Source organism: Stegostoma tigrinum, chromosome 1 (assembly GCF_030684315.1).
Source record: "Stegostoma tigrinum isolate sSteTig4 chromosome 1, sSteTig4.hap1, whole genome shotgun sequence".
In the NCBI taxonomy this organism is placed as follows: Eukaryota; Metazoa; Chordata; class Chondrichthyes; order Orectolobiformes; family Stegostomatidae; genus Stegostoma; species Stegostoma tigrinum.
Window position 1 is genome coordinate 77,228,251 of NC_081354.1, and position 13,155 is coordinate 77,241,405.

Consider the following 13,155-nt stretch of genomic DNA (forward strand, 5'->3'; position numbering starts at 1 on the left):
AAAACACTGTATGCCTGCTTAACAGCCCTGTCAACCTGGGTGGCAACTTTCAAGGATCTGTGTACATGGACGCCGAGATCTCTCTGCTAATCTACACTACCAAGAATCTTACCATTAGCCCAGTAATTTGCATTCCGGGTACTCCTACAACTTTAAGTACATTTAAGTCGTCATTGGACCAGCATATGGACGTACATGGAATAGTGTAGGTTAGATGGGCTTCAGATTGGTATGACAACATCGAGGGCCGAAAGGCCTGTACTGTGCTGTAATGTTCTATAAGGTTACCCCTCAGCCTCCAACACTCCCGAGATAACAGCCCCAGCCTACTTGGCTGCTTCTTATAGTCTAATTCCTTCAACCCTGGCAAGATCTTAGTAAAGCTTTTCAGAACTGTTTCAGTTTCACAAAATCTTTCCTAGAGCAGGGAAACAAGAATTGAAAGCAATATTCTAAAAAGGTGGCCTCACTAGTGTCCTATACAGTTGAAACATGACATTCCAACTCCTATATTCAGTGCACTGATGAATGAAGGCAAGCATGTTAAATGCCTTCTTTACCACGCACCCTACCTAACTCTGACTCCACTTTTTTTAAGTAACTATGCAACTGCATCTCAAGGTCTCTTTGTGCGGCAACTCTCCACAGAGCCCTGCCATTATCTGTGCAAGTCCTGCCCTAGTTTACCTTACCATAATGCAACACGTCACATTTATCTAAATTAAACTTCATCTGCCAATCTTTGGCTCATTGGCCCATCTGATCAAAGTCTCACTGTGCTCGGAGATAACCTGCTCATTGTCCACTACACAAACTATTTTGGTGTAATTTGCAAACTTACTAATCATATACCCTACAATCAGAGCTAAATCACACATATAAATAACAAAAAGCAGTGGACCCAGCACTGATCCTCACCACCCACCACTGACAGGCCTCCTGTCCATAAAGCAACCCTCTATCACCACCCTGTGTCTCCTACCTTCAAGCCAATATTGTACCCAATTGGCTAGCTCCCCCGGATCCCATATGATCAAACCTTGCTAACCAGTTTACCACACGGAACCTTGTTGAATGCCTCACTGAAGTCCATACAGCCAACATCACCTGCTCTGCCTTCAATCTTCTTTGTCATCTCTTCAAAAAAAATCTCAAAATCAAGCTAGTGAGATACTATGTTAAAATTACCTGTTACCTGTAGTAAGCCCTGTTTAAATATGCCTCCAACAGTACAAAACAAATGTTTCCTCATCTCCACCCAAATGAAACTCTCTACAGCAGTACATACAGATGAAAAAAAACCAAACAAAACCTTACAGCTTATATTCACAATTGTTCCTAGTGTTCAGTGTTAAAAGTCCTCTTGTTCTTTAGTAAGTACTGTTACAGAAGTCTGAAACTAAAATTGCTATTAGGGTTTTCAAACAGCAGAGTAGGTTTTAAAATAAAAAGTTTTTAAAATAATAATCTTAAATTGTTTTAAAACATCTAACATTAACTTTAAAATACAGTGCGTTAATTTAAATTACAAGAATTATAGCATTTTTAGAAAATTAAATACCAAATGCACAGCACAGATGCAAGAACAGGAATTGTTTCTAAACTGCCCATAACAGTCATGTGAAATGATACCTCAAGCCAAAAACAGTGCTACAAGTTAAACATTTTTAAAAATTCCACTTATTTAAATGAATCATTTAAATGCTAATTGAAAAAAATGATTCTCACATTTAGAAATCCAATCAGGAAAAATTGAAAAGGGATTGGCCACTTTGACATTTTCTGACACAACAAATAAAAAAGGCTCATTTGCGAAAAAAATCTGAGAAATGTTCATTTTATATTTTTTAAAAATCAGCAAAATTGTATGGAAGTGTTACTTTGCAAAAGAAAAACTGGATAAAAATGATAAATGCCTACTTTTATAATACAGGGATCAATCAAGAAAAATGAAAATCTGGCAATGGCTTTACTGCATGGGAATAAGAAAGCACAAGTGCTGTGGGAAAGGTTACATGCATAGACTCAAGACAAGAGAAAATTTGTGGCAAATAATAGTGAATTGAAATAGGCAACATTAGAAGAGCTAATATTTCTATTTAATGACGTGAAAGTGAAACAGAACATAGAACAGTACAGGCCCTTCAGCCCATGATCTTGTGCTGAACTTTTACCCTAAATCTAAGATCTAACCTCCACCAATACCTTAGGCATCTGGATGATAGTATAATTAACAGCTGCTTAAATGCCCCTAATGAGGCCGACTCCACTACCCTCTCTGGCAATGCATTCCATGTCCCTAGAACTCTCTGAGTAAAGAGCCTACCTCTGACATTCCCCAGATATCTAACTCATTTCACTTTAAAACTGTGTCCCCTCGTAAAAGCTACCTCCACCCTAGGAAAAAGTCTCTGGCTGTCAACTCTATCTATATACCCCTGATCATTTTGTACACCTCTCATCCTTTATCATTCTAAAGAAGAAAAGCCCTAGGTCTCTCAACCTTTTCTTGTATGACCTTCCCTTCATTCCAGGCAACATCCTGGTAAATCTCCTCTGTACCTTTTCTAACACTTCCACATCTTTCCTGTAAATGAGGTGACCAATACTCCAGATGTGGCCAAACCAGGCTTTTGTATAGCTGGAGAATAACTTCACGGCTCTTGAATTCAATCCCTCTATTAATGAAAGGTAACACAGCATACACCTTCTTAACAACTCTATCCACCTGGGTGGCAGCTCTCAGGGAACTGTGAACATGAGCCCCAAGATCCCTCTGCTCCTCCACACTGCCAAGAATCTTTCCGTTAACCCTGTATTCTGCTTTCAAGTTTGATCTTCCAAAGGAATGAATCACCTCATACTTTTCAGGGTTAAACTCCATCTGCCACTTCTCAGCCCACCTCTGTATCCTATTGATGCCCCTTTGTAACCTAGAACAGCGCTCCGCATTGTCCACAACTCGACCCACCTTTGTATCGTCCACGAACTTGCTAATCCACCCTTCCACCCCTTCATCCAAATTATTCACAAAAATCACAAATAGAGGAGGACCCAGAACTGATCCTTGTGGTACACCACACATAACTGAAATATGTGAAAAGAATCAACATTAAAAGGGGTAAAGCTCATTCTGCTTAATTTATATTGCCTTTGCTTTCTTTCCTAAAAATGTGGTATTACGCACATTAAATTACATTTGCCATATGCCTGCCCCTCCCACCATCATGTGTAAATCCACTTGAACTCATCAACTCCCTGACTGTACCTACAGCTGATTTTGTGTCACCTAAAAATTGAGATTGTCTTGTGTAAGCGGGGAGGGGTTAAGTCTGAAATCCCATGCTACAGTTTCCATTTCTGACAAATCCTGCAGAAATTAATACCAGCCTTTCCACCTAACTATCAAAAGGACTGACAGGTTGGTCATCTGTTATACAAGGAAGTAGCTAGGGAGCAGATGTTAATATCCCTTTAACAGTGATAGATGTGGACTGCTCTTTTTGGTCCACATCTTGGGTAATAAAGGTAATTAACTCTGATTCAAAATTTTGCAGCACCTCTAGTACTCCCAGTCAACAAGCAACTAAAGCTATAAAAACTTCCATCTTCCAATCATATCCCAGTAATTCCTGCTGCAAATATCTGAGGACATCTTATGTTTCGAAGATTTACTAGCACGTAACGGAATGAGATTCACAGGCAGCAACTCTGCAGCTAATTTTAAAATTGTATTCCAAGTGGCAAGAAGAATGGAAAATTAGGGGATGGAAAGGGAGAACAGCACAATTGTGTTATACTAACAAATCAGTAAAATATGGATTTGACAGATGTTGCATTTGGAGAGATTGACTAGGTCAGGACAGTTTTCACTATAGTTCAGACGAATAAGGTGGGGGGGGGGGGGGGAGGAAAATATCATAGAAACTTATAAAATTCGAGCAGGACTGAACAGGGTAGATGCAGGGAGGATATTCACCATGATGGGTGTGGTCCAGAACCACGCTCACAGTATGAAGATTTGGGGTAGGCAATTTAGGATGGAGATGAGGAGACATTCCTTCACCCAAAGAGTGGTGAGCCTGGGGAATTCATTATCAAAAGGAAGTAGTTGTTGCCAAAACATTGAATGAATTCAAGAGGCAACTAGATACAGCATATGGGGCGAATGGGATCAAAGGTTATGGTGTGAAAACAGGAATTAGGTTATTGAGTTGGGCAATCAGCCATGATCATGAAGAATGGCAGCAGTCTCAAAGGGCCAAATGGCCTCCTGCTGCTTCTATCATTTATATTTCTAATGCTCTTCAACCACTTGTTTCTCTCATAAACTAAAAGGATGCCTGAACGTATCTGTAATTGCACATCTTTAAGTTTTAGAAGCAGCATCTTTGCTAACACACTACAAAATTATACAGAATGTGGTCATGTCCACACAACACTTAGTGTGTCAGATATGAATATGCAAAACGTGCATTCTCCATGGGAGACAGGAAGTATGCTTTAAAAAAAAAGTGGTGGCGTACAGATCATCAGAGATATACAAAAAAAAGAGCAAACACTACACTGGTCACAGTCAAAGAAACTTTGACTGAAGCATCAAATCAATTCTTGTTATTGATACTCTAAAGCCTTCTCCATCTTTCTGACACCGAAAATAAGTTTTGAATATTGCTGCAAATAATAATTTTAACATTTCAATTTTACGTATGTAATACATCTCTATTGAACTATTAACTATCCAAACACATTTTTGTTTAATGATGTATATCACTTCCTTTCAGCCCACACTATTAAGGGAATTATATAGTACCCTGATCCTCTGATCTATTCTTTCAATGGGCAAAGCAACTTATTAACAACAGAATGAAAACTAAAAAGTAGTACTAAATCAATTTTTTTCTATGATCCTTTCATGTCAATACTTGAAAATCCCAAAACATGCCTTTTGGAAGATATCTATTTACCTGCTGAAAACCAACTAATTCAGCTGGAAATGCTAAATTCAATGCTGAGTTAAGGTGTAGAGCTGGATGAACACAGGAGGCCAAGCAGCATCACAGGAAGAAGGGTCTAGATCCGAAACATCAGCTTTCCTGCTCCTCTGATGCTGCTGGGCCTGCTGTGTTCATCCAGCTCTACACCTTGTTATCTCAGACTCTCCAGCATCGGCAGTTCCTACAATCTCTACATTCAATGCCTACTGCTGCTCAGGAATGTGATCTAATGTGAAGTCAAAGTCAAATTTAAAAAGGTTGAATCATAGTTCCAGAATGCAACGAAAAGGAATTAGTTATGAATTTACAGTATTATTGTTTAAGAGGAGCTTCATTTTGTAACATTACCTGACAAGATACTGGCCTTGGGGTCAACTTATGAAATGACATATCCCTTCTCAAGTAATTTCAGAAATAAAAATATTAGATGGATCAGACTGCGCATCTAACCAAAGTATTACTTTTTATTTAGTCTTTGAGATGCTGGTACCACTGGCTATACTAGCATTGGTTGCACATTCTTAACTGCCCTTGACATGGTGCTGAGCTGCCTTCTTGAACCACTGCAATCCACATGATGCATTACCACTGTCAAAGTGCTGTCAACAAGGGAGTTCTGGGGTTTTGACACAGCAACAGTGATATATTTCCAAATCAGCACGGTGTGGCATGGAGGGGAACTTGCAGGTGGAGCGTTTTTATGCACCTGCTACCCTTGAGCTTCTAGATAGTAGCCATCCTGGGAAGACAGGTGAATTTCTGCACTGCATTCTGTAGATATCGCACACTGACGCTACTCTGCAGGAGCATAGGAACAGTGAAGAAGATGGCAGATGGGTTAGGAATAAAGTAGAATGTTTCGCTCAGAATATTATCAAGCTGCTTAAGTGCCATTGCAGCTACGTCCATTCAGGCAAGTGGGGAGTATTCCATCATACTCTTGATTTGGGCCTTGCAGATGGTGAACAGTCTTTGAGGCATCAGAAAAAAGAGTTACTCACTGCAGAATACCTAGTCTCCAACTAACTCTTCCATTAACAAGAGGAGGCTTTTACGTGAGATAACACAGTGTAGAGCTGGATGAACACAGCAGGCCAAGCAGCATCAGAGGAGCAGGAAAGTTTGACGTTTCGGCTCGAGACCCTTCTTCAGACCTGAAAGTCAAACCTTCCTGCTCCACTGATGCTGCTTGGCCTGCTGTGTTCATCCAACTTCACACCGTGTTATCTCAGATTCTCCAGCATCGGCAGTTCCTACTATCTCTGAGGCCTTTACATGGTTGAGTTTGAGACCCTAAGATTGGCCAGCTAGTTAATAGTGAGGAAGGTGTTCTTGGGTTACAAGAAGATTATAGGCAGATTGCTCAGGTCAGCAGATCATTGGTAGATGGCATTTAATCCCCCCCTCAAAAAAAAATTACTTTGGAAGTTGTTACAAGATAAAGGGAATATTCAGTGGATGCCAGGACACTAAGAAGCTCAGAGGAACAGAGGGATTTTGGGTTGCTTGCTGCAGATCATTGAAGGCACACGACAGGTTAATTCTAAAAGCAGAGTGATTATGTTGGAGCTGTACAGTTTAGCTCGGCTACAGCTAGAATACCACATGCAGTTCTCGTTGCTACACCAGAAGAAGAATATGATCGTGTCGGACAGGATACAGAGGAGATTAAGCAAGAATTTGTCTCAGTTGGAGCATTTTAGGTAAGAAGCAAAGCTAGATAGGCTCGGGTTGTTCTTTCGAGCAGAGAAAGCAGGGGTTACCTGATTGAGGTGTACATGATTACAGGGGACAATAGGAGGGTGGTCAGAAGCAACTATTTCCCTTAAAAGGGTCAATGACAAGAGGGCATGATTTTAGAAAGGTGAAGGGTTAGGGGTATAGAGGAGGTTTGAGGAAGATGGTTTTCACTCAGAGGATGGTGGGAATCTGGAATGCACTGCCTGAGAGGGCCGTAGAGGCAAGAAACCTCAACTTGGCTATGGAAAGTGGGATTAGAATAGACAGGCTGAAGCAAACTCAATGGATCTACAGGCCTAATTTGTCCCATATGACTCTGGATTCATCTCTTTAATCCATGCCATAGACTGCAAATAGGCGAGGCTCCAGTACTGATCCTTGAGGCACTCCACTAGACACAAATGAGGCATTTCAGGAAAGTAGGCTCTCTACTCTGCCCTTCCTGTCCATTACCCAACCTTCTTTTCTTGCTAATAAATTCACACCCATACCATGAATTCTTGCCTTGCACATTAACCTTTGACTGGCACCTTACTTGGATTTCCAAAAGACATTTGTTATGCTATATCTGCATGTTCCACTTTATCTAGCCTTCTGCATACACCCTCAAAAAAAATAAATCTAGTAAATTTGTCTAAATTTTCCTTTTGCAAAAACATGCTGATTTTATCAGATCATAGTTTAATTTGCACAAAGCATTGTTGTGATTAGCTGAAAAATAGAGATTCCAATACATGCCGGTTGGCAGAAGTCAAGTTTACTAGCCTATATTTCCTGGTTTGTTTTCTCCCTTTCATTGAATAACGGTCACATTTGCTAACTTCCAATTCTTTAGGGCCATTCTTCAATCCATGGAATTTTGGAAAGACATAGCTAGCACTTCCATCCATGTTGTGGTTGGTTAGCTCACTGAGCTGGTTTGTTATTCCACAGACATTTCATTACCACAACTGGGTAACGTCATCAGTGCGGCCTCCGATGAAGCGCTGTTGTGTTTTCCCACCTGTTATTTAAACTCTGTGTTACCTCACTTCTGGTTTTCCTTCACAGTGGAGTATATATAGGGTCTAGCTCTGTGTGTTTGTTGATGGACTTCTTAGTGGAGAATCAGGCCTCTAGGAATTTGCCTGTCCCAGGATCCTGGTGTTATCCCAAACAAACTGGTGGTTTTCCCTATCCATGCGGATGGAGACGAGTGAGTACTGGTCATATCTTTCTGTTGCTAGTTGATGTTCGTGTAGTCTTGTGGCTAATGTTCTTCCTGTCTGTCCAATGTAATGTTTGTCACAGTCTTTGCAGAGGATCTTGTATATTACGTTGGTCCTGTCCAAAAAACCTATGGATACATGGACAACACCGTCGTAATTATTAAACCAGCCAAACTAGAGGAGACACAGAAGCTAATAAACAACTCTCACCGGGATCAGATTCACCGAGGAAGTGGGAAATAACAAACAGCTCCCATTCCCTGGTATCATGGTGGAACGCAGGACCAATGGGGACTTCCCAACAAAGATACATAGGAAAGCCACACACACAGACAGTACTGAATTTCAACAGCAACCACCCTAACACAAACGAGGTTGCATGAAAACTCTATTTAAACGGGACACAAAGCACTGCAGCAGCACAGAACTATGCCAAAAGGAAGAGCACCTCCTAGTATTCAAGGACAATGGATACCCAAAAACTGGGTCAGAACATGCCTATTACATGAACAACACCAGGAAGATACTGCACGTCCTTACACACTCACCATGCTACGTTACATCAAGAATACATCTGAACTGACCACAAGACTACAACCACTGGGCATCAGAGTAGCACATAAACCCACATCAACCCTATGCCAACCCATTACCCACTATGGGCAGGCCTAATGTAGTATACAAGATCCCTTGCAAAGAACATGACAAACATTACACTGGACAGACAGGCAAAAAAATTAGCCACAAGACTACATGAACATTAACGAGCAAATAAAAGACATGACCAATACTCACCCATCTCCATCCACATGGATAGGGAAAACCACCAATTTGATTGGGACAACACCAGGATCCTGGGACAGGTGAAGCAGAGATAAGTACAGGAATTCCTAGAGGCCTGGTTCTCCACTAAGAAATCTCAACAAACACAGAGCTAGACCCTATATACAGTGTACTGCGATGGAAAAACCGAAGAGAGGTAACCCAGCTCAGCAGACCCCAGAGTTTAAACAACAAGCGGGGAAACACAGTGCTTCTTCGGAGGCTGCACTAATGACATAATGAAAAGCCTGTGGAACAACAAACCAGCTCAGCGAGACAATCAACCACAATATTCACAACCTAAGCTACAATTCTACTCAAAAACCGTAGATGTCCACCCATATTTGCAGCTGTCATTGTAGGCCAAACCTAATCATGTAACATGGGAGGCATGACCAAAGCAGCAAAAAGATTTTCCAAAATGTGTCATGAAATCACTTTTGACTCTCAAAGTATGGCAATTTTAAGAAAGTTATCCCAAATTTCTCAAAGCTCAAATAAACAGTATCATGAATTAGTTAGGGCTTAAATTTTCAGTAATCATTCTATTTAAAGTGAGCTTCAACTTTATTAAACAAAAATAATACTTTCTCACAGGGAAGCAGATTCAGATCAAGGATTGCAGAAACAAAAAGCGTGTCCAAAGGCAGCTCTGAAAAGATTTCAATTTTGTTACAATTCCTTTGAAAGTGTTGCAAGTCTTATCGCTTTTTCAGTATACTTTTCAGTGATCCACTTCACAATTCTGTTAATAATGGCAATGCTTTTAAATCCAATAAATTATGGGAAGGCGATGGGGTAGTGGTATTGTGACAGGCATAGCAATTCTTAGGACCTGGATCAAATCCCACCATGGCACATAAATATTGGTTAGACACTGGAGTTAACTCCCTGCCGTTCATCAAAAAAAAAGTACTCAGCAAGCAGATTTAATGTTGTGTAAGACAGCAGTATCGACTGTTAGTTCACATTCAATAGCGTGTTAGAATGCCAGTTTGGATTTAATAGACCCACTATTTCGAGAATCTTCATTACACTTTCTACTGTATCCACTTCTTTAGAGAGAGAAAAAGGAAAAAAAACTCAACATTTATCTTTACTAATCTTATTAAGATACCTATATAGGTTTTTACAATCTGGTTTATGTCCTAGCTAGTTTGCCGTTGCTACATACAGATTATTCATCTTGCTGAAATTGGACATCGATTGCTTCACTGTCTGAGGACTTGTCAATGATGCTTAACATTGTGCAGTGAACATCTCCATTTCTGACCTTATGACGGAGGGAAGGTCATTGATGAAACTGGCTGAGCCTAAGACAGTCCCCTAAGGAACTCTTGCAGCGATGCCTTGAAGCTAAAATAATTGACCTCTTCAAAAAAATTTGTCTTTGTGTTTGATATGACTACGAAAGTGGAAAGACTTCCCTCTCAACTCCCACGAACGTTGGTTTTGCTACGGCCCCTTGATGCCACACTTGGTCAAAAACAGCTCGGACATCAACGGAGACACTCTCACCTCTTGAGTTCACCTCCTTGGCCTGTGCTTGACCTAAGAGTGTAATGAGTTAAGAGGCTGGTTGGCTGTGGTAGAACCCAACTTCAGCATCGGCAAGGTTACTGCTCAGCAAATGCAGCTTGATAGCACTTTATCGATAATTAGCAGTAGGCTAAAACAGGCCTGATTTGATTCAGGCTCTGTTCATTTTTTGCGCATTCCCAGGTAAACGCCAGTGTTGCATCTGTGCTGAAACAGATTGGCAAGGGGAACAGCAAGCTCTGGAGTACAAGTCTTCAGTATTGCTGCCAGGGCTTCCAGCCTTTGCAGTATTCAATGCTTTCACCACCGATATCACAGAATAAATTGAATTGGTTGAAGACCTGCATCAGTGATGCTGGATAGCTCTGTAAGAGGGCAAGATGAAACATCCGCTCAGCACCTGGCTAAATACTGACGCAAATACTTCAGCCTTGTTTTTCCACTACAATGTGTGCACCCAATAATTGAGGATGGGGACATTTGAGCAGTCTCCTCCATTAACAAGTTAACTGCATGCCATATTTACCTTTGCTAGGAATGAGGAATTATACATCTGCCTGAAAGGAAATGCAATAAAGTTCACCGAGTGCTGGGATAAGGAAGTTATCCCGAGAAGAGATTCAATAGACTAGACTACAGCTCCTTATCTGCAAGTTGAGAGGAATGTGAGTGTTTGAAGTGAAACATATGAAATTCTTAAGGGGTTTGATAGGATTGGTGCTGGCAGGGCTGTGCAAAGTCTAGAAGTAGAGTTGCAGCCTCGGAACAAAGGTTTAAACATTTGTGATTAAGATAGAGAAATATCTTTACCCCTAAGTGAATCTTTGGAATTTTGTATCTCAGAGAATTGTAGATACTTAGCCATTGACAGACTTTTGGACACAAAAGTTTGAAGAATAAATCCGGGATAAAGTGCATGAGGGTAAAGTTGAAGCAGAATATCAGCTATGGCCTTAGTCAATGGAGGAGCAAGTTTCAAAACGTAGTCCTGCTTTTTGTGCTGTAATATGTTCCACAAGAATAACGTATTTGTTCATCTAGTATTGGATATACTAGATACTCTCTCACCACTTGGTGCCTTCATTTTATAACGGTAGCTAACATTTGGTTTAAAAAGGACAAAGGCCTTCAAGCAAAATCATTTCACAAACTAACGACCTACTGAGTTCTGTAAAACTCTCAAAACAGTTTTGTGACAGAGCAATTAAAGGACTGATCAAAATAAACACTAATAGATGCAATATTTCACAGCAAAGGTCCTTACGCTCCAATGTAACTAAACTGGTGCACAAACATGTATTTGAAATTTATTTCTACACCTAAAATTACCACCATATTTCCACAAACAAGTTATTGCTTAAGGAAACCTAGAATCTTGAAAAAACCTGAGTGGTAACAACCCTCACCAAGAAGTGTTGTATCTGTAGTTCAGTGACCTTGTTAGGTCACTGATATACAGTCAAACGATTCCTGTACACTTTATAACATAAAATCAACTGACAGGTCACAACTCAACATCAAATAAGTTTCAGGCTCTGAACATTGAACTCCAGCAGACGATTAAAACACTAGGTCTAGCTTTATGTTAATCTGAATACTGAAAATATCTCCGCAATTTCCAATGTAGAAACATCTGTACAAATAACTTGAACCTACAAGTCTCAAATTCAGTGCAACGTTTGAGGAAATAGTAATGCTTAAAAAATTCATTTAAAATAAATAGAATATTTACACAACTTATAGGAGATAACTTAAGAGCTTCTGTTCCCAGTGAGAAGTTAGTGATTTTCCTTCAGTATGCTCAAAACACAATCATTTGCTGATGTGCTTTAAGAGTTATTTTTCAAACATATTAAAAATAGTTTAGATCTGAGGGGTCACTGGGCTCGAAACATTTAATTCTTGCTTTCCCTCCACAGACGTTGCCAGATCTGATTTTTTCCAGCAATTTGTTTTTGTTTCATATCTTCAGTATCCACAGTTCTTTGTATTACATTACTTTAGATTTTTCACACACCTACATTTTTAAAAGCCAATATTTATGAAAGGAAAATACAAGTTCAAGCCCATCTCAAAATCAGCCAGTTCCCCTTCCTCTAAATCAACTAAAGTGACAGAAGAGAAACCATCGCTGTTGTCAACATGTCAAGTGTAGACTGTGAAGTAGACCACAGGAAATTTTTTTAGTTCCTATCCACAATAAAAATCAAGTCATTCCAGAGGGATCTAGCAGTCAAACTCTATACTTAAAAGCCACAATAAAAATTATTATCGTATTGTGCTGCAACAACAACATTCAATTATATTCTTTAAAATATTTAACTATAAGCTGCCTAGCTTGCATTATATTTAAGATTAAGAAAACCCCTGAAGAAACAAAGAAAAACTGTTTTTGGAAAATAGCCTCATCTACGAAAATTTAACTGGATTCTCTAATAATCAAGCAGGATTTGTATAACTAACTATTACTGCTTACACAATCATTAGAAAACATCACCATACACTGTAAAAATACTTTTTTTAAAAAAGTATGCCCTCCTGAAAGTTTCATGTAGTCTATTAGGCATGTAATGTAATAGTTACCGGATTGGATAGGTATTTTGGCACATACACCTTCCACATCTGTTCTTCCCTAGAGACTGCATTTTCCAACAGGAAGGACAGCCTCTGACTCTCCAAGGGTCCTGAAAACTTCATGACACCCCTTGGATATGCCAACCTCCCAAGTGGATACAGCTACCTGCAAATTGAAAGCATAAATTATATCAATATAAAACAGTTTTCTCACAGGCGTAAAGTGGATTTGTACGGAATGTACATTTATATAGCACCTTTCATGGCAATGGTAC

General features: G+C 39.8%; 1 protein-coding gene across 2 annotated transcripts in view; it reads right to left on the reverse strand.

Annotated features, from left to right (window-relative positions):
• The window catches only part of ccni (cyclin I), a 45,720-nt gene that overhangs the window by 13,008 nt on the left and 19,557 nt on the right, over positions 1-13,155 (reverse strand). Inside the window, exon 2 of one of the 2 annotated variants that reach the window (XM_048533068.2) lies at positions 12,890-13,046. The exons of the other annotated variant lie outside the window; for it this stretch is intronic. Within the exon in view, the coding sequence (XP_048389025.1) occupies positions 12,890-13,003 (114 nt within the window). The 5' untranslated portion in view covers positions 13,004-13,046. The remainder of the gene's footprint in view (positions 1-12,889; positions 13,047-13,155) is intronic. 2 annotated transcript variants of the gene reach the window in all.